Source organism: Dromiciops gliroides, chromosome 2 (assembly GCF_019393635.1).
Source record: "Dromiciops gliroides isolate mDroGli1 chromosome 2, mDroGli1.pri, whole genome shotgun sequence".
NCBI classification, from domain to species: domain Eukaryota; kingdom Metazoa; phylum Chordata; class Mammalia; order Microbiotheria; family Microbiotheriidae; genus Dromiciops; species Dromiciops gliroides.
In genome coordinates this window covers 346,943,092-346,962,935 of record NC_057862.1, presented here as the reverse complement: position 1 = coordinate 346,962,935, position 19,844 = coordinate 346,943,092, and the positions used below count along the sequence as shown (strand labels likewise).

The following is a 19,844-nucleotide window of genomic DNA, read 5'->3' as shown; positions in this document are numbered from 1 at the left end:
GAGTGGCCGCCTTTTCGCCGGCCACTTCGCTTTGGATGGGAAAAGTCACAAGTGGCCACGGGTTCAGAAGAGGCGGCCAGCCGCTTCCAGCAGCGCAGACACGTATGTGCTGGTCAGTCGGCCCGCCAGGACCGTCGGGGTGAGCAGCACATTCCAATGGCTGCCCCCTCCCTTCTTCCCACTCCTCCTTTCCCGCCGCCTGCCCCCAGTTCCCGTGCAGGCACAGCTCAGCTCCTCTGACAGCTGCGGCCGGCCGAGAGCTTTCCAGCCGCTGCAGCCGCTGCAGCCGCCTGGGCTGCTCGAGTCGTTCCCATTTCTCCTTCCCCCTCCAGTTGCACGGACTCGGACGTGGAGCGCAGCTGGGGGATGGGGGAGGCGAAGGGAGCGACGGACACGGGGAGGAGAAGGACCCGGCTGGTCCTGCAAGAGCTTTTTCGACCGCCCTCCTGCCCCTCTTGCTTTTCCTTTCTTCCAAGCCCTTTCTCCACCAAGCCCCGTCACATGGCAGCCGCGGCTCGGCCGCCTGTGCGCCGCGCTGCGGAGGGAGGGGGCTGAGTAGGCTGGCGGTGGGTGATGAAACCTCTGAAGTGGATTACCGCAGAGGGAAAACGAGGGAGGGAAGAAGGGGGAGGACAGGGCAGGGCCAAGGGGTGGGGGCTGGGGACCCCGGCCTCACCTGCTGCGGCCCATTCTCCAGCCAGCTCCGGGCAGACGGGAGCAGGACTGGAGCTGGGGGTTTGGGGGAGGGGAGGGAACTCTTGCGCCTTCCGAAAATCGAGGTTAATTGGGGAGCTATCCCCAGAGGGAGTCAGTTTCGGGGCTTCGGTCTAGGGCCAAGCCCCAAACCCCCTAGCTCCTGAGACTTAAGTCTCCATCAAACTCGGCCCGGCGGGTTTTGTCCCACACCACCCTGAGCAGCGAATACGTGTGCGCACACACGTACACACATACACTTACACACACACATTCCCAGCCACTAACTTTTCATCACGATCCCGCAGCCTGAGCACAATACAGCGGAAATCGCTTGGGGGTCTCTGTTGGGGAGGGGTGGCGGGGGGGGGGCTGGGAAGGGGGTGGGGAGGAGACGTTCGCCAGGATTGCAGACCAATGCCATTTCCCCACCTCAAGATTGGGAAGGGCTGCCCCAAGAATGGGGTCTGGTAAGCGCGGCAGCAGTGGCTCTGGACAATCTGGGCGCCTTATGAGGCGCGTATTTGCAGAAGATTCAAGTGGCCATTGGGCTCTGGGGTCCGCCCTCGAGGAAGGCCTGGGCTACCAAGCTCCTCTTGACTGCTTCGGTTGCCCTCATTTCCACATACGGAGAGTGCAAAAAGAAAAGGGGAGATGGGGGAGGGATATAGCTTTCCACCTGGCTTGGCCCCCCCCCTCGCCCCCATCCCACCCCAGACTGCAGCCTGGGTGCAAGGAAAGAACTCACGTGGTACCCCCAGAGTCTGGCACTATCCCCGTCCGGTAGGGACGGTTTCCCGCCCAAAGCTATGCAATTAGTAAAACCAGCGGGGGAGGGGGACTGCTTAAACAGAATATTATTTCTAGTGCCTCTGCCCTGGAACATTCTCCAAATCAAACCATGACAGTGACCAGAATTAGCGTGTTCTAGGGCTACGCCGTTTCACCAAGCGCCCGGCTGAAATTTGCCCTAGGTTATGCTGGAGGTTTTAAGAATTGATGACTGGGAACGGGGAAAGTTTCCCAAAGGTGCAGACCAATATCTTCCTCTCCATCTAATAGAATCTAGAGCTGAAAAGGACCTTTAAAAAAAAAAAGGCAAAAACGATCGTCTAGCCTAACTCCTTCCTTTCACACACAGATAAGGAAACTGAGGCCCAGATGGGTGAAGGGGCTTGCCCCAAGGTCACACAAGTGATCAGAGGCAAAGCCAGCATTCTAACGCAGGTCTCCTTCAACTACAAATCCAGTACTGAGCTATACGGGGCTGCCTCCCTTCTCCTAGAATCAGTAGCACTGAATCCCAGAAAGGACTGGAGCTGTCTCCCGGCTTCCGCTCCTTCTTCTGGGCCCTAACGCCCGGGTCTCAGGTAAATTCGAAACAGCTGTGGTTTTTTTTTCCCCCATCAGCAATTTATATGAACATATTATATATGCAGATGGGTAAGGATATGCGTATAGATGTGGACGCATGCAGCACCCCGGTCTGCAAGTTCTTCCTAATATTAGCCTCCCTTAGCGTGTAGTAGTTAGAAGCAAGCTCCGCCCCCGACCATATAGTCAAACGGGGATGGAGCTGGGATTGGTCGGGGCTCGGGGGTAACACCTGCTCGACTCCTTCATTCAAGTGACACCAGAGCTTCCAGGGATATTTGAAGCACCATCCTTTCCATTCCTGGGCACTTCCACAGCGCTGGCAACGGCACGGGTCACATGCTCCCCGAAGAGAGGTTACAGAGCTCCCTTCCCGAGCGCTCTGTGGAGTCAGAAAGGAGGAGGAGGAGGAAAAAGGAGAAGAAGGAGGAAGAGTGGAAGGAGGAGGAGAATACTCGAAGGAAGAGGAAGAGAACACAAAGAGTAAAGGTTCTCAGAGCGGGAGCTTTGTAACTGCAACCATGTGTGTGGAGAGGCTCAGCCAACTAATGACCCTGGCGTTAGTATTAGCCAGCTTTGAGCCCGTGCTGGGCACTGAAGCCACTAACCCACCCGAAGGGACGCAGGACAGAGCCTCTCCGCAAAAAGGGCGGCTCTCCCTGCAAAATACAGGTAGGTTCATGGGGGCTACGGTGACGGTAAAGAAGCTGGCTTTTGTGGTCTATGACCACCCACCCCCACTTCCCCCGCTGTAATGCAATGGGTGCACGAGTCTTTCACTCTCATCCTCACTCTCCCTCTCTCTCTCTTTCTCTGCCCCAGAGAGAACAGGAGTTATCGGGCAGCGGGCAGGCATGCAAACTCTGCGGGGCCACCCCCAGATAGCCCGGCACGCTGCTCGCCGGCTTCCGACTTTTCAGCTGCACAGAAATGCTTAAGCGCCGGCAGCCCTGAACCCTCACGTGTTGCCGTGGCAATGAGCTGCCTGGGTTGGGGTAGGGCTGCTTGCTGCTGCTCTCGTATTTGAAAGCTTTAAGGAAGCGAACTCAGTGTTCGCAGCATCACTTCCCTTCTCCGCCTCAGTTTCCTCATTTGTTTAAAAAGGGGTGGGGGGAGTGGATCTCAAATTCCTTCTACCTCGCAGCGCTATGACCCCGGGCAGCTGACCGTGTGAAGGAGCGTGGCTCCCAATCCTAGACTGCGGGCATCAGGCGCAAGCTGCGCTCTGGGAAGTTGGCTCGTGCCCCCACTTCGCTTAAACTCAGCCCAGCGCCTTGGCTTCCATCTGGGAAGATGCTGTGTGAGCGAGCAGCTAACTTAGTTCGCTCTCCTGAGCCTGGGACCTCGGGTTCTTACCAGCTATGGGTTCAGGCAGAGCTCAAAAGAGTTAGGGATGGGGTGGGGGAGGCGGGATCGGGTCCAAAACCGACCGTTGCCCCCTTCACTGGCGCAGAGCGGTGAACGAAGAAAAATGATGCAACTGTCCGGGAACTGGGCTGCCGCTGCCGCTGAGCCTCAAACCCTCGTGGGCGAGCTGCCTGGAAGAGCCCAAGCGTGCAATGCACGGGACTGGACCTTTTCCCAGAGAGAAAGAAAAGCTTCCTACAGCTTCTTCGCTCTCCCCACCCCCGGACGCCCTTCCCCCCCCCCCTTTAACCGTGTAAATGCGGCAGCGGCGCTAGTTCAAATCCCGTGCGAGCTGGAATGCACGAGTGCCCATTAGGGCTGGCCACACGTGAAACCCAGCAGCGTGAAGCATTCTCTGCACCCTGCGACTGCAGTGGGGGAGGGGTAGCAGAGGGGCTTTTCCACCCATATGCTAACACAGCTGAGTTTCCAGCCCCATGTCTCCAAATCCAAGATGTTACCCAAACCTTGACAAAGAGTCAGTCGCACCCCAACCACTAGTCCCTCCAGGGTTGCTTGTAAAGCTTTCCCAGAGAATAGCACAATATAGTTCCTAATATAGCATGAGAGGCAACCAAGTGTGGTAGGGAAAGCACTGACTGGAGCCAAAGAGGGGCTGAGTTCTCTCCTACTGTCTGTGTGACCTTGGACAAGCTCCTTAACCTCTCTGGGACTGTAAAATGAAAGGAGTAGATGGTTTTCTATCTCTAAGGTCTCTTCAAGCTCTGACCTTCTAAGGTCACTTTAGTTTTCAGTCCTGGGTACTGCCTGAGTTAATGGCTACCCTAGAGCTGGTGGGCACAAGTCCACTGTGAACCTTCCTCAATTTCATTTTATCAACCGTTTAAATGAGATTAAAGGGAAACAGCTGGAGTGTCTCATAGGACCCAAAGATAAAAGGGGCATTAGAGATAGTCTAATGTTCTCGTTTTTTCAGATTGAGGAAACTAGCATGGAGAGAGGGCAAATTACTTGCCCAAGGTCATACAGATAGTACTTAGCAAGCCTAGCATTCAAACCCAACTCCCCTGACTCCAAATTCATGGGTCCTTCTGTACCCAGTTTATACAGAGCATTTAAGCCTGTCTCTTCTTCCTTACTCCTTTCCGAAGAAAAGAAATTGTTGCCCTCTGGGAAAGAGGAGGGGGAGAGAAGGAGAGAGAGAAAGCCCTAGCCGGCTCATACTGCTGGGGTTTATGGAAAATTAAATGAAATCTTGTCGCATTCTCGAGTTCTAATTAAAGGAGCCTGTCACTGAGTAGATCATTCAGCTTCTGGGCATCATTCACTTAGCCCTGAAGGCTGCCCCCAAGTTGACTCTCTTCCTAAGCTCCTTGCAAACCACGGCTCCGCCAGCTTGGTATTTTTAATGCAGATGGTTTTCGAGGCACTGCCTTAATAGGAATTTTGTTTTAATTTTTAGGTGTTGAATCATAAAGCTGAATTGAAACTCCATTTGGCAGAGATCCTTTTCTGCCAGGCAGGAAATGGATGGGATTTAATAGGCAGCAGCTCCTACAGATCTAAATAGAGACAAATGTTTTATTTAACTGATACCACCAAAATGGTGAAGTATTGCAAATGTAAAAGGGAGGTAAGGAGGCTATTAAAAAAAAAATACTTGCCTGGTAGGCTTCATAAACAGAGTTTAAAATACCCTCTGCTCAAAAGCAAAATATTACCTCTAAGGGTTCAGTGAAAATGGTAGGATGAGATGGAATGGCAGGATACTGTCCTTTTCGGATACTATTTTTGTAATGTAGGCTTGGTCTGGATTTTGCAAATAACTAGGTTTGGTGGTGTGTGTTTTGTTTTGTTTTTACTACATCCTAATGCCCTGTGCCCTTCATGCCCTGAAATGTTCATTAGGAAATTTTGTTTCTATTCATGCCTCCTTGGTCCCCCAGTCTAACTAACTATATGGATTTGTCTTGAAATCTTTGTTTTAGCGGAAATACAGCATTGCCTGGTGAATGCCGGCGACGTGGGATGTGGGGTATTTGAGTGCTTTGAAAACAACTCTTGTGAGATTCGAGGCTTACATGATATTTGTATGACCTTCCTGCACAACGCTGGAAAATTTGATGCCCAGGTAAAGAAAAATCTGATGTCGTTGGATGTGTGTTGTGAATAGGTTTTGTGAAATGCTCATAGCAAAAAAAATTTTTTTAATCTCCTCGGCCTCTAAAAAAATCTAATTTTAGGCAGATTACATAAAAGTTCAAAAGGAGAAGTTAATTCTGATGGCCCCTCCCCTGGTGTTCAGTTGAGCTATTATGGGGGTCACAGAATTGACTCTATGTTAAACCCTTCTGGGTTCTTAGGCTGAGACTGCGTAAGCAAAGTGAAATAAAGAGTTGAGCAATCATCTGGGAATCTGAGCAATGTAGACCAAGGTCAGGACAAAGAGTGCACACCCAGGAAGGCAGCAGAAGTCCTGAGACAGCACCCCAATTTGACATCCCTCACTCCTGTTCTGACACACTAATGCAAACTCACAGTTCAGGGCTGGATTAGTCCAACACAGTATTTTAGAAGCTACCATAGCCCAATGTGGAAGCTTAGATGAAGCTGAAAAGTCACAGCAACAAGTACCCTTTTATTAGCATTGTAAGATCTTAGACTTGGGAAGGAACTTAGAACATCAGCTAGTTCATCTCCATCTCATCCTTCAGATGAGCAAACTGAGGCAAGCAAAAGGGAAGGTACTTGACTAATAAACGGTTGAGCCAGAACGAGAACCCACATCTTTTAACTGCAAACACAGCTCTTTGTACCATACTTCACTGCCTCTAGTGTGACAATCTGAACGGATTCTTGCATTTCCCCCCTTCCACCCTCACCAAAAAATCTCCATGATGCCCCCAGTTCTCCATTTTAACTAGACCTAATCTAAGTGGAATACGCTCCAGCTTGCTTCATGTTAAGCAGAATTAAAACAGCTTCACTACATCCGGCATGGCAGCCAAACAGAAAAAAAAAAATTGGCTCTAACACTGACAATAAAAATATATTTTCAGAAAGCATATGACATTAGGCTCCTTGCCTTCATTTTCTCCCCAGCCTATTTTATACATCATTGAAGCATCCTGTGATTAAGTCTTGTAAACCTACTCTCCCATTTCACTGGGGAGAGATGAGAACATTTGGATGGGCCAGCTACTTTTGGCTCGACCTTGCAGTTTATAGAATAGTTTTAGAAAATCCCCAGCCATCAGCTGGTGTCATTCAGTAGGCAATGCATACAAAGCAGTGTTGTCTCTCATCTCAAATGTTTTCCCCTCAATTTTGGCATTGAGAAATAACTATGGCATCGCCTACCCTTCCTTAGAAGTAGGCAAAGGGAGACTGGCAGGCTAGAAGCTGAGGTAGAGGTTGAGGTTTGGCAGAGGCAGCAGGAAGAGATGGAAGAACAATAGTAGAAGAGATAAGCTCTGCTTCCTTATCCCTCCTCCCTTTGTCCAGTGGACAAAGATCCATTGGTATTCCTTAGAATTAGGAAACATAATAGTGGTTCTCTACTAAGATCCCGGTGCGATGCCTCACAGAGTAGAGAATTGGCCCCAGGTTCTGAAAAGCTTTGCCAGTCAAGCAAGAGCTCTGGTTGCCCCTTCAGGGCTAGGAGAACTTTGCATACACACCTGGTCATGGACTTATGCCTGTCCTTATAGGAGCAACTGGGCAAAATCAAAGAGGTCCTTCACCAGTGGCTTAGCTACCAGATGATGCATTTTTTCCCATAGAAGTTCACAAAGACCATGGCATGGAGGGATCGTATGAAATTGGAACTAGAAGGGATCTTTGAGTTCATTTAGTCAAACCGTCTTCTTTTACAGATGAGGAAACAGACATAGAGAGGTGAAATACCTTGTCTAGTATCCAAGATTACACATCCAGTAATGGCAGACCTAGGTCCCAAACTCAAGTCTTAATTCCATATCCAGTGCTCCTTCTACTGGACTAGTTTTCTCCATCAATGAATGGAGCAATAATATATATGCTCAATTTTTATACTTCTCAGATCCCTAAAACATTAAATTAATGGGAAAAGGAGCAAAAGAGAAAGGAGAGAGGCAGTTACCTGTATTATTTTTAATTGCTGTGATCCTAAGATAAGTCTTATTTTCAGAATTCATATATACACAAATACAATTCTCAGAGTTAGAGATTTCAGTTTCCAGAAGGTTTTCACATGTGTCCATTACCCTGTACAATGATTGATTTTTTTTCCCCCTGGGGGTGGGAAAGAGAATAATGACAAGGTGGAAAAAGGAAAAAGGAGAGCAAAGAGCTAAGGAGAAAGGAAAGGGAACTACATAGTTTTGTGTGTGTGGTTTTTTTTCCTGTTGCAAAGAAAATATATTCAATTATTTCAATTGCTTCCAAGGGAGAGCCAAAGAAATGTGCTGAATAGCCACTGAATTCCAGCCCTAACCTTCTTACTTTTCCAGCTCCAATGTAACTCCTTGTGTCTATCTAAAAACCAGGAGGTAAAGTCATCTGCAACAGCTTGCTGCTATTGTAATGGAAAGTGTGAGGATGTGGGCATACTTTGATGCATAAACTGAATCTGCCATTGGAGGCTGATAAAGGAACTAAGTTCTCCAAGCCCCTCTCTGAAGCCCCTAACAGCTGTCTCCCTTCTAGGATAAGAAGAGACCAGTAGGGCTGCCAGGAAAGAGAACTGTAGGCCAGATGTGTGCCTAGCTGGCTGGCTCGCCCACTCCAAGGCAGGGAGAATGAGGAGGAGGGGGAGTGTCTGTGTCAGCTGGGTAGCTCAAATCTCCAGATGCTGCCAGGCAAGTGTCACAGAGACAACGACGATCCTAATAGCTTAAAGGAGTAAGGATCATTTTCCAATGAAAAGGAATTTTCCTCCGGAAGGTGTGGGAGGAAGGTTCATGGGGATTTAGGGAAGCAGGATCCTAGGCATGAGGGATCAGAGGATTTAGAGCCGGAAGAGAACTCAGAGGTCATCCAATCCAGCCCCCTCATTTTACAGAGGAAGACTCTGAGACTCCAAAGGGAAAAGTGGCTTGTTCGTGGTCACAGAGGCAGTGAGGAGAAGGGGCGAGAAGTCAGACCCTCTGCTTCTGATGTCGGAGCCAGTGCTCTTTCCACTACAGCTGGTTTTCTAGCAGGAATGAGAAAAGCCAATACCTCTCCCCAAGACTGAAAATGGAATCAGAAGGAAAAAGAGCAGGGCGATTCTTTGCAGCTGACTGAGGAATCCATGTACAATCTAAGCACATGCAGAAGGAACCTTCCACTGGTGGGGAGGGGGGGAAGGGGAGGGGCAGAGCACTGTTAACCCTGAGGGAGGATGGGGGTGGGGAGACAGTAGGTAGAAACCCAACCAGTGATAATTCTAAAGAAAGCTATACAGCTGCCTAAAGTCCACTGTAACTGGGGCTTCCATCAGGTAGAAAGAAAAAGACTTTAATGAGACAAAAGGAACCTTGCTATTTCTCAAGGTCTAGCTGACCACACCTCCTGACTAATAAGAGTGACAACAGCTTACTTTTTTTTTTCCCCAAAAGCACTTTAAGGTTTACAATGAGCTTTTCTCTTAACAACCCTGGGAGCTTGGTAGCCATTGTTCTGCTTGGGGTTTTTTGGAGGCAGTTGGGGTTAAGTGATTCACCCAGGGTCACACAGCCAGTAACCATCAAAGCCAGAATTTGAGCACAAATCTCCAAGTTTCCTGATTCCAACTCAGTTACTTTTCCCAGCACAATATTTCACTTATCAAGTTATTCTAAAGTGGAACTCTTACAGCTATCAGAAAGCCCCATATTGGTCCAGAAAGAATGAACACAAGGGGGCAGCTAGGTGGCACAGTGGATAAAGCAGCGGCCCTGAATTCAGGAGGACCTGAGTTCAAATCCGGTCTCAGACACTTAACACTTACTAGCTGTGTGACCCTGGGCAAGTCACTTAACCCTCATTGCCACACCAAAAACAAAAACAAAAAAAGAATGAACACAAAACACAAATAGCCTTATGGAATCATAGACTGTTAGTTGTTAAGGGACTTAGAAATTGTCTAGTTTGACACCTTCATTTATAGGGAAGGAAACAGACCTAGAGAGGAAGAAGCTTGCTCAAGGTTACACAGCAGGAAGTAGTGGGAGACAGTAGGAAAAATGCTGGCTTTGGAATCTAAGGACCTGACTTCAAATCTCACCTCTGCTGCTTTACTGTTTATGTGACAATGGCAAGTCACTTAATCTCTCTGTGCCTCAGTTTCCTCATCTGTAAAATGAGAGAATTGGATTCCGTGGCTTCTAGAGTCATTAAAGTCACTTCCAGCTCTTGATCTATGAATGATAGACAAAGTATAAAAACCTATATCTTCCAATGTACACTTTTTTTTCTCTTTTCCTCCCATCTTTATTTACTCAGGGTAAGTCCTTCATCAAAGATGCCCTGAAGTGTAAAGCCCATGCCCTGAGACACAAGTTCAGCTGCATCAGCCGGAAGTGCCCAGCCATCAAGGAGATGGTATTCCAGTTACAGCGGGAATGCTACCTGAAGCACAACCTCTGCTCTGCTGCCAAAGAGAACATACAAGTGATGGTGGAGATGATTCATTTCAAAGATCTGCTAGTGCATGAGTGAGTTCTGGCTGCTTAGGCATAAGTCAGCAGCAAAAGGAATTTCCCCCTCTTTGGTCTGGTTGGGAATGATGCTGGGGAAAAGAGGGCTGAGCTTTTTTTGAATGATTGCTTTTTCTAATGTGAGATTTAAAATTGGATATTAGATCCCAAAAGCTTCTTCCATTTACTAGTCTGGGAGATAAATTAAGGGAAAGGTTAAGTAGGGGAGATTTATGATCTAATATCCAATTGTAAATCTCACACTAAAAAATGGAAAGGGTTATAGTCTTCTACCCAAAAGCCCTAGTGGCCCCTCCCGGCCTTCCCTCCCATTGGCATTTGTGTCGGTGGTAAGAAGTATCTGCCACCTTTTCAAAACCCAGAAGCATCAGAAACAGGAAAACTTTACTAAAGCAAATATTATGCCAGTCCTTAAAGGGTCCTTAGAAATATCTTTCTCCTTGACCTTGATTCAAGAGGAGAGTAGCTCTCTGGCTATTCTAACAAAATCCTATGGGCCCCTGCTAGGTGAAATCAACAAAATGGCTTTAAACCCAGCCTCACCATAACATCAGAGGCTTTCAAGACTAAAGGAATCTTAGGGGGCAGCTAGGTGGCGCAGTGGATAGAGCACCAGCCCTGGATTCAGGAGGACCTGAGTTCAAATCCAGACTCAGACACTTAACAATTACTAGCTGTGTGAGCCTAGGCAAGTCACTTAACTCCAATTGCTTCACACACACACAAAAAAAAGACTAAAGGAATCTTAGAGAGAGGGTCACCCTCTTACAGAGGAGGCAGCTGAAGCCTAAAGAAAAGTGACTTGCCCAAGGTAAAAAAAAGTAAGCAGCCCAATAGGAATTCAGGCTGAGTTCAGCTTCTCTTTAGATAAGCTTCCACCTTCTACAAGACCTTAGTAGCTCTGAGAAGGTCAAAGACAGCCATGTAGTAGCTCTCCCAACAGTAAGACACCTTTGTGGAATAAGGGGTGTGAGCCTTATTATGTTAGCTGGCCCCCTAAAAAGAGGTGTGACTCATAGGCCAAAAGTGAGAACTCATTTCTAAAATTCCACACCCTGGAGGTCACTCTTCCTTTATCCCCAGTCACTCAGGCTTTCCCAGTCAGATCGTTATGCAGCAGAAACTAAGGGAGAATTGTTCTTAAAATTCTGAGGTACAGTGAGATATTGGGATGTAATTATTCCAAAAAGTAAAGCATGATCAATAGGTTCAGGAGGATAGAGGCCAAGTGAGTCAGATAACAGCAGGCCTTTATGTCATAATTTAATTCAAGTCGGTACATCTTTATTAAACCCCTAGTATATTTAAAAACTATCTTAATAGGGGCAGCTAGGTGGCGCAGTGGATAGAGCACCGGCCCTGGAGTCAGGAGTACCTGAGTTCAAATCTGGCCTCAGACATTTAACACTTACTAGCTGTGTGACCCTGGGCAAGTCACTTAACCCCAATTGCCTCACTAAAAAAAGAAAAAAAAAACTATATTAATAGATGCTTTCAATTTATGAAGCCATTTATTTACATCCAGGATCTCTTTGATCCTCACAACAGCTCTGTTAGATGGGTAGTGCAGATTTTTTTGTCCCCATTTTCCACATGAGTAAACTGGGACAACGAGTAGTCCTAGGTCGTATTGTAACAGGTAGTTAGTTACGTGTAGTTATGAAAGAGCTCTGGAGTCCAAATCCAGCATTCTTCCTCCTCTGCCCCAGAAGTCTCTCCAATGAGAGCCCTGAAATTTACCATTTGCAATCCAAACCCACGAAATCTCAGTATAGCAGGACTTGTTTCCACTAATGTCACATGGGATTCCAGAATTCACCCTATACATAAGGGGGTGTGGGGACCCTGCCAGTTTGTCCTGAAGAGGGGGGTAAGCCCACCTTGGGACATGGGACAGACTGCCCTTATGTTCAGTGAGAATGCCTAAAATACCATTATTGAACATTTCAATACCTTTACCTCAAAGGATGATATTTTTTTCCATCTTCAGAGGGGATTCCATGTGTTTCATGATTATTCAGCCTCATACCATCCCTAGGTTGTGCTTCCCACTTTTCAGTCAGAGAAACTGAGGTACTCAGAGAAATAAGTTGACTTGCCAGAAACCAAACTCAAATCTTGCTCCCAGGCCTTTTCCCTGGACCATTATCACTGCTCACATATAGCTAGGAAGATGAACGTCCCCTAGCAAATAAGTAAGCCATTTCAGAGTTCCTAAATGTGGCCTTTCTTTAATCTCTCACACATGCCGGTGATAGGTGAAGGGGGAATTGTGAAACTTTCCCCTTTCTAGGCACCTCTGGGAATGAGAGCTTGTCCCTCAAAACTCTTAAGTAAGACAAGAGGCAAACAAGCTTCATGGCCAAGAAACACTCACCAAGTTCATTCACGTGGATGACCAACACATATCCTTTAGGAGACAAAAATGTTGGCTCTGTGCACTAAAAATGGGAAGGTTAACTTGGAAGCCTCTAATATCCCTCCGCAACTTAGAGAAACCAGGACTTTCATTAGTGGTCTCTTAGAATTAGGAGTTTTTGAACAGGTCTAGCAAAATTTTCTGGTTGGGACGACTTTCTGTTTTTGTTTTTGTTTTGCAGGGCAATGAAGGTTAAGTGACTTGCCCAGGGTCACTCAGCTAGTAAGTCTGAGTGTCCCAGCCCAAATTTGAACTCAGGTCCTCTTGAATCCATGGCTGGTGCTTTATTCACTGCGCCACCTAGCTGCCCCCAGCTTTCTGTTTTTAAAGAAAAATGGTGGAGCTCTCCCTAGAAGTGCGAGTTTTCTGGTGGGACCTGGAATGTGGGTCAGGTCTTGACCCATTTTGAAGAAGTAGGAAACTCCTCGGGGACCCTACAACAGCCCTCACCCCCATGTCATCGGGGTTATTTCTGGGTTCCCAGGGACGAGCTACATAGATCCCTTAGTGTTCAGGGACAATGAGAGGTTCTAAAAAGAAGTAAAACAACCCCAGAGGGAAAACCTGGCCCTCAGCAGAATCTCCTCATGACAATAATTCATTTCTTTGAGTGCTTTAAAGTCGACAAAGCCCTTTCCTCACAACACTGTGATGCTTAGCATGTTTTTCTGATCCCCGTTTGATATCTGAGAAAACTGAAGCTCAGGGAAATTGTGTCTTGGCCCAGCATCATTTTGTAAGCAACTCTGTCAGTGTCAGAACCAGGGCTTCAAACCCAGCTCCCCTTACTGCAGGCCCGACCGTGACTGTCTCATTGGTCCAGAGACAGGAGCCTGTTTTAAGATCCTGTTCGGTGTGGGTCTCTTTGCCACAACTGGAGTAACTGGTGCAGAAAGATTTCTGTCTCCATGTAGAGATCAGGGAAATGGTAACTCTCAGAATATCTGCCAGCCCATTTCCTTACCTCAGTCTTCCTTCATGAGCAGAGCATTCTGTGATTAAGTAAACCTTCTTTTCTTGACTGTTGAATGGGAGGAAAAAAATCAGAGCCAGAAGAGACCCCAGAGGACGGATTATAGAACTGTACAGGCTTAAGTTCAACTCTAAGCTGTGATGCTTACTAGCTATGTGACCCTCTGAAAATCATTTCACTGCTTTGTGCCTCGGTTTCCTCATTTGTCCAATGCAAATAATTATCCCTGCACTGCCCACTTTGACGGGGTGTTGTGAGGAAAGAAAGTGCTCTAGAACTATGAGGATCTTTGCTCTCTTGTCTCCTCCTCCTCTACCACCACCACCAGCCCCCCCCCCCCCCCCCCCCCCACACACCCAAACCCAAGAACTTTTCTGGTGTCATCAGACACTCCTCCAAGCTCCAGCCACCCTCGCTCTCCGCTGCAGCACTGTTGCTGTTTTGCTGGCAACAATCAGTGGTTTGGAGCTGCCAGGCACGTCTCCTTCCAAGTCTTTTTTTTTTTAAATCCTTTAGCCTCGCTGACACCCAGTTAAGGGAGCTGGGCTTTGTCATTAGACACAGGCTGAGGCTGCAGCATGAGAAGGCACCGTGCCAACTCAAGACGCAACTTAGATTAACTGCGTTCTGCACACCCTGACAGTATGCAGCTCTCTTGTCAGGCAGAGAGAGTTCCAAGCTGAGTGAATAGCTCTGACGAGCCCAAACTCCTAGAGTCACCTCCATGGGCTGCCAAGAACTAAATAGAATGCCCCCTGCTGAAGGAGACTAGAGACCAGCCAACCAACCTGGATGGTCGACAGCTGACCCCACCCCTCTCTCTAGGAGAAAGGGACTGGAAAATGGAGAAAATAACTCCCAAGTTTACAAAACAACCATTAAAGATAGGTAGTGTATTATTATAAGTAGTGTTGTTATTACCATTCTTTCCCCCATTTTAATTGGGAAGCTGAGATTTAAGTAAGTGCAATGACTTACCCAAGGCTATGTATCTTCAGCTTTGTAAGCATCAGAGTTGAGATTTAAATTCAGGTCTTCGAATGCCAAGCCAGCATTCTTTCCAACACATTGTTCTGCCTCTTAAGAGTTCAATATGGAGATTAGATGAGTTAAGCAGCCCCAGATGGGACCTGGACTTTGTCTCATTTCTCTGCTTCATCGTAGTGCTTCCATTTACAAATAGTGGCTCATTAAATGCTACTCAAAGGATTTAGAGTCCAAAGGGATCTTAGAGATAGAGTTCAACCATCTCATTTTATAGAAGAGTAGACTGAGGCCTGGAGAGAGAAATTGAATTATCCAAGGTCACCCAGCTGGTAAAGATAATAGGCCAGGTATTCAAACCCAGAGTTTCTCATCCCAAATCCAGTACTGTTTCCTACCCCACTGTGGGTCAGTCCCTGGTTCTCAGTACTGACAGCCAAGGATCCCTAGGAAATCTGGAGTCTCCTCATCTGTTTATGGCAACTTGCAAAAAGTACCCCATTCCTATGGGCTTTGGTTTTTCCCTCTAGAATTTATGCAGTGAATTCCTTTGTAGATCTTAAAGTGATGCATATTTGATAAACAAAAATTCAAGTCTACCCAATGCTTAATGTAAATGTTAGCCATGAGTGGATAAAGCAGCAGCTGCAGATTCAGGAGGACCTGAGTTCAAATCTGACCTCAGACACTTGACACTTACTAGCTGTGTGACCCTGGGCAAGTCACTTAACCCCAATTGCCCTGCCAAAAATCAATCAATCAAGTTAACTCTGACCCAAGACAGCAAAGTAGGTCGTCATTGCTTGTTCTTAAGATTCAGAGCTGGACAAGACCATAGAGATTGTCTCATTCCACTTTGCTGAGGTAGTTAAATGGTGCGGTGGCTAGAGCACTTTTTTGGCCAGGAGTCAAGAAGACCTGAATTCAAATCTGTCCTCAGATAGCTTACTAGCTATATGACTCTGGACAAGTCATTTGACTTCTATCTGCCTCAATTTTCTCAACTGTAAAGTGAGGATAATAACAAACAGCACCTACTCCCAAGGTTGATCTGAGAATCAAATGAGTTAATATTTGGGTTTTTTTTGGTTTTTTCAGAAAAATGTTTAGCACAGTGTCATAAATGCCTTCCCTTCTATATTATAGAGGCAGCTGAGGCCCAGAGAAGGGAAGCAGACTTGCCCAAGATCACACGGCCAGTAAAATAGTAGAGCCAACAACAATACTTTTCTGGTCTTCTTTTGATTTAATAAAGAACCAAGATTCAAACCCAATGCTCTTTCTACTATAGTGCACTATGGGGAGTTTTAGACCTTCTCTTAAGGGATCACACATTCCTAAGTGAACCTTATGACCCGGATAATGGCTCGGAGTGGCAATATTCATGTTCTAGGGGCCCCTGTCAGGCAAGAACTGTTGAACTGGATGGCTTAGGAACACTGGTGAACCACATTCCAGATAGCATTGACCTATTGTGGTCCCTGTGGGCTAAGAAAACCTCAGAAAGCAAACACAAGGAGTTGAGCTTGAGACTTCCCTGCCCCAGACGGGCCTTGGGATGTGGGAAGGAGGCATGGTTCCTGATCCTGGGTGTTTTACACAGCTCTGCCATTAGTGCCTCTGGCACTGTTTTCCTAACAACACAACCCAAGGCAGGTGGAGTGTCCAGAGAACTGAATGTTTCTGCTTGAGGACACTTAGCCCTCACTCAGGACAACTCGTTGTAGGCATTCTGCACGTCTCCCATCTCAGGGAATTAAAGCAGACATCTACTGCCATTTCTTAAGCCCTTTTAATTATTGAAAAGGCTTACTTTGCTCCCCACAGCCCTGGGAGGCAAGGAGGGCAGGCGTTACCATCCCTGTTGGACAGATGGAAGGTCAGAGAGGTTGTGGTTTGCCCACAGTGATGTCATCACTGGGATGCAGACCCCAGGGTCTCAACATCAAATATTGTGTTCTTTCTACGAGCCTCATAGAGTAACCATTCCTCCTTCCCTTCATCCTGGGAAGGCCCCAGATCAAATTGATTTACCCAAGGTAACTAGTGGTAGGTCCCCATGTCAGAATATAAACCTCTATGGGTTCAGAGGCTAAGCAAGCCATGTATGTATGGCCTTTGGTTAATCCCTTGAATTTCATTTAGGGGGCCTCCAAAGGTGTCCACAAAGGTAGCACTCCTACCCCCGAACCTCCTCCTACCTTATATTCAGACATGGGCAAATCAGTTCCCCTTTCTGAGCCTTGGTCTCCTCTAAAATCAGGAGTTAGACTAAATCTCTAATGTCCTTTTCAGTCCTAAGTCCTTCCATCTTTAAAATGGGGTGGATAACATTCATAACACCTCCTTTACAAGGCTATTTCAGGGAAAACATTTTGTAAACTATAAATCACTGTATAAAAGTGATTTTTTTCATTAGCTCTTCCAACCAACAAGCAGGTCATATTATTTCACAAACAAAGCAACTTTTTGTCTCTGCTAGTCAATTATTTTATTTTACTTTTTAAAACCTTTATAACATGTTAAAGTTTACAAAGCATCTTACATATATTGTTATTTGATCCTCACAGGAACCCTGTAAGATAGATGCTATTATTACCATTTCTATCTTACAGATAAGGAAACTGAGGCTGAGAGAGGTTGTGACTTAGCCAGGGTCACATAACTAAGAAGTACCTAAAGCAGAATTTGAACTCAGGTTTTCCTGTCTCCCAAGTCCTTGGATCTATACCACTGTACCACCTACATGCCTACATTCAGTACTTAGTTTATTCAGTCTTGTTTTGTTACTGAGAGGCTGTGAGCATTCATGAAGAGAATGATAGTCCTGGTCAAGAAGACCAGGGTTTGGGGCAGCTAGGTGGCGCAGTGGATAGAGCACGGGTCCTGGAGTCAGGAGTACCTGAGTTCAAATCTGGCTTCAGACACTTAACACTTACTAGCTGTGTGACCCTAGGCAAGTCACTTAACCCCAATTGCCTCACTAAAAAAAAAAAAAAAAAAAAAGACGACGACCAGGGTTCAAGTCTGTCAGTAACACTAGCTTTATGACCATGGGCAAGTCATTCATCCTTTCTGAGACTCGTTTTCCTCATTGATGAAGGGGGGTTATACCTCACAAAGTTGTTGTGAGTCTTAAGTACCTGATATAAAGCAAATCTGAAGTACTGTATAAATATCAGTTATTGTAATTGGGCTTTTATACATATACATATATGTGTGTGTGGGTATTGGAGAAGAGAAAAGGGATATGTGTGTATATACATGCATATACACATTATAGATACACATATATATCCCTTTTCTCCCTTCCAATACAGGCATATGTCTGTCTATATATATGTGTATATATAAATGACTAATTACTATACCTATACCTACACACATACCTCTTTTCTCCCCTCCAATTAATTACTAGCCTCTTGATATCAGAGTCTATGTCTCATACTTCTTCATATCTCTAGCACTTAGCAAAATGTCATAGATTTAGAACAGGCCATGAAGGCCAACCCCTTCATTTTAAAAATAAAGAAATGGGTGGGGCAGCTAAATGGCACAGTGGATAAAGCACCAGCTTTGGATTCAGGAGGACCCAAGTTCAAATCCAGCCTCAGAGACACTTGACACTTAGTAGCTGTGTGACCCTGGGCAAGTCACTGAACCCTGATTGCCCCACCAAAAAAGAAGAAGAAGAAATGGAGGTTCTTAACCAAGGAAGTTAAGTTACTTACCAAGGATAGATATTAGGTATTCATTCAATGCTTGATTTTGCTCATGATGAATCGTGTCCAATTGGATTGAATATAGGGTCACTCTCCAAAAACAATTCTATCTAAAACTCCTTAAAAGAGTTCAGGCAAAAGCTGAGACACAGATTTATGAAATCCTTTCTGGTTCTGGAATTGCTCTTTTGTAGCTCATGCAGTGTTTGTGTGAGGGGGAGGGGGAGGGTGAACCAGGCCCTTATGCCTGAGCTCCCTAAGCACTGTCCATTGCCTTGTTTCATTCTTAGTGTCTCTTTTTTTTCTCTCTTTTTCTCCTCCCACCTGCACCCTGGGCATCCGGCCCCTTTCTTTGTACCTGCAATTCCAGACCCTATGTAGACCTGGTGAACATGCTGCTGACCTGTGGGGAAGAGGTGAAGGAGGCCATCACCCGAAGTGTGCAAGCTCAGTGTGAACAGAACTGGGGAAGCCTTTGTTCTATCTTGAGCTTCTGTACCTCAGCTGCTCAGGGGGAGCCAGCAGCCACTTCTGACAGGCAGCTTCAGGCTGAGGGATCCAAGGCCATCCGGGCTCATCCAGGGGATCTAGGCTACCACCTCCCAGAGTCTAGTGGGAGGGATGTTTCCCGAGGTGCCAGGGGGGAAAAGGGTAGCAAGGTTCACCCAAATGCCCACATCCGTGGCAAAGCTGGAGGCCATGGAGCCCAGGGGTCCCAGGGAAGTAATGAGTGGGAAGATGAACGGGCTGAATATTCAGATATCCGGAGGTGAAAAGATATCCACGTGATCATGAAATCTTTCCTCCATACCGTCCATTTTCTTATCTATGGACATTCCAAAACATTTACCATTAAAGAGGGGGGATGTCACATGCAGGGTATTAAGGGAATCGCGGACTTCATCAAAGGTGTATAAATAAGTGGAAAGGGCAGCTGAGATGGAGACTCCAAGAGCACTCAGCTCTTGGTCGTACCTGGTGAATTCAGCACTTACACATATCCAAGTGAGTGCTCCAAGTGTTGTCCTCATTGTAACTTCTGTCTTCTTTTGAGCAATAGGGCCAAGTGGGTATCAGTCTGATGGTTTGCTCTGTTGTGGGGGTGGGGAGGGGGGTGGAATGTGAATGGGGAGGGGGGAGGGTCGGGCACTTCCACCTGGGCCCAGCCATCTCACCAATGCTGGGCTTAGCTCTGTGGCTTTTGGTGCTGTCTTCCCAAAGAGTGGTTGGGTTCCCTGGGAATTTGGATTCAGATACAGCTGTGAATGTCAAGTCATCACTGGGGATGCAGGGAAGAAGAAGGGCTGAGAGGAAGAGGAAAGTCAGCTGTGATGCTCGGTGCCAAGCTGAAATTCGGTTTCTTGCCCAGGTCCTTGATGCAGAGAACTCTGGGTTTTGTTCTGAGCCATTGTTCCCTGTATGGGTGAAACTGCCTGATTAAGTGGCCCCCATGTGTATCTTAACCACTGCTTTACTTCACAATTTGGCTTTTTATTTATCCAATGACATCTACTTGTCTGTTGTCTAAATAAATGGCTTTTAAACAAGGCTACTGGGTCATTAAAAACCATGGGATCATAGAGTCAGCTGGAAAAGATGTAGGAATCATCTATTTCTGTCATATAAATAAATGGTGTTTAGACAAGACAACT

The 19,844-nt window shown here is 46.6% G+C and overlaps 1 protein-coding gene across 1 annotated transcript; it reads left to right on the top strand.

Moving 5' to 3' along the window:
• The first annotated feature begins 2,349 nt into the window (after positions 1-2,349).
• On the top strand, positions 2,350-19,282 carry STC2 (stanniocalcin 2). The gene is made up of 4 exons (XM_043987311.1): positions 2,350-2,739; positions 5,424-5,566; positions 9,880-10,091; positions 18,563-19,282. The coding sequence occupies exons 1-4, from the start codon at positions 2,589-2,591 to the stop codon at positions 18,963-18,965; spliced, it is 909 nt and encodes a 302-aa protein (XP_043843246.1). The 5' UTR covers positions 2,350-2,588; the 3' UTR covers positions 18,966-19,282.
• The last annotated feature ends 562 nt before the right edge of the window (positions 19,283-19,844 follow it).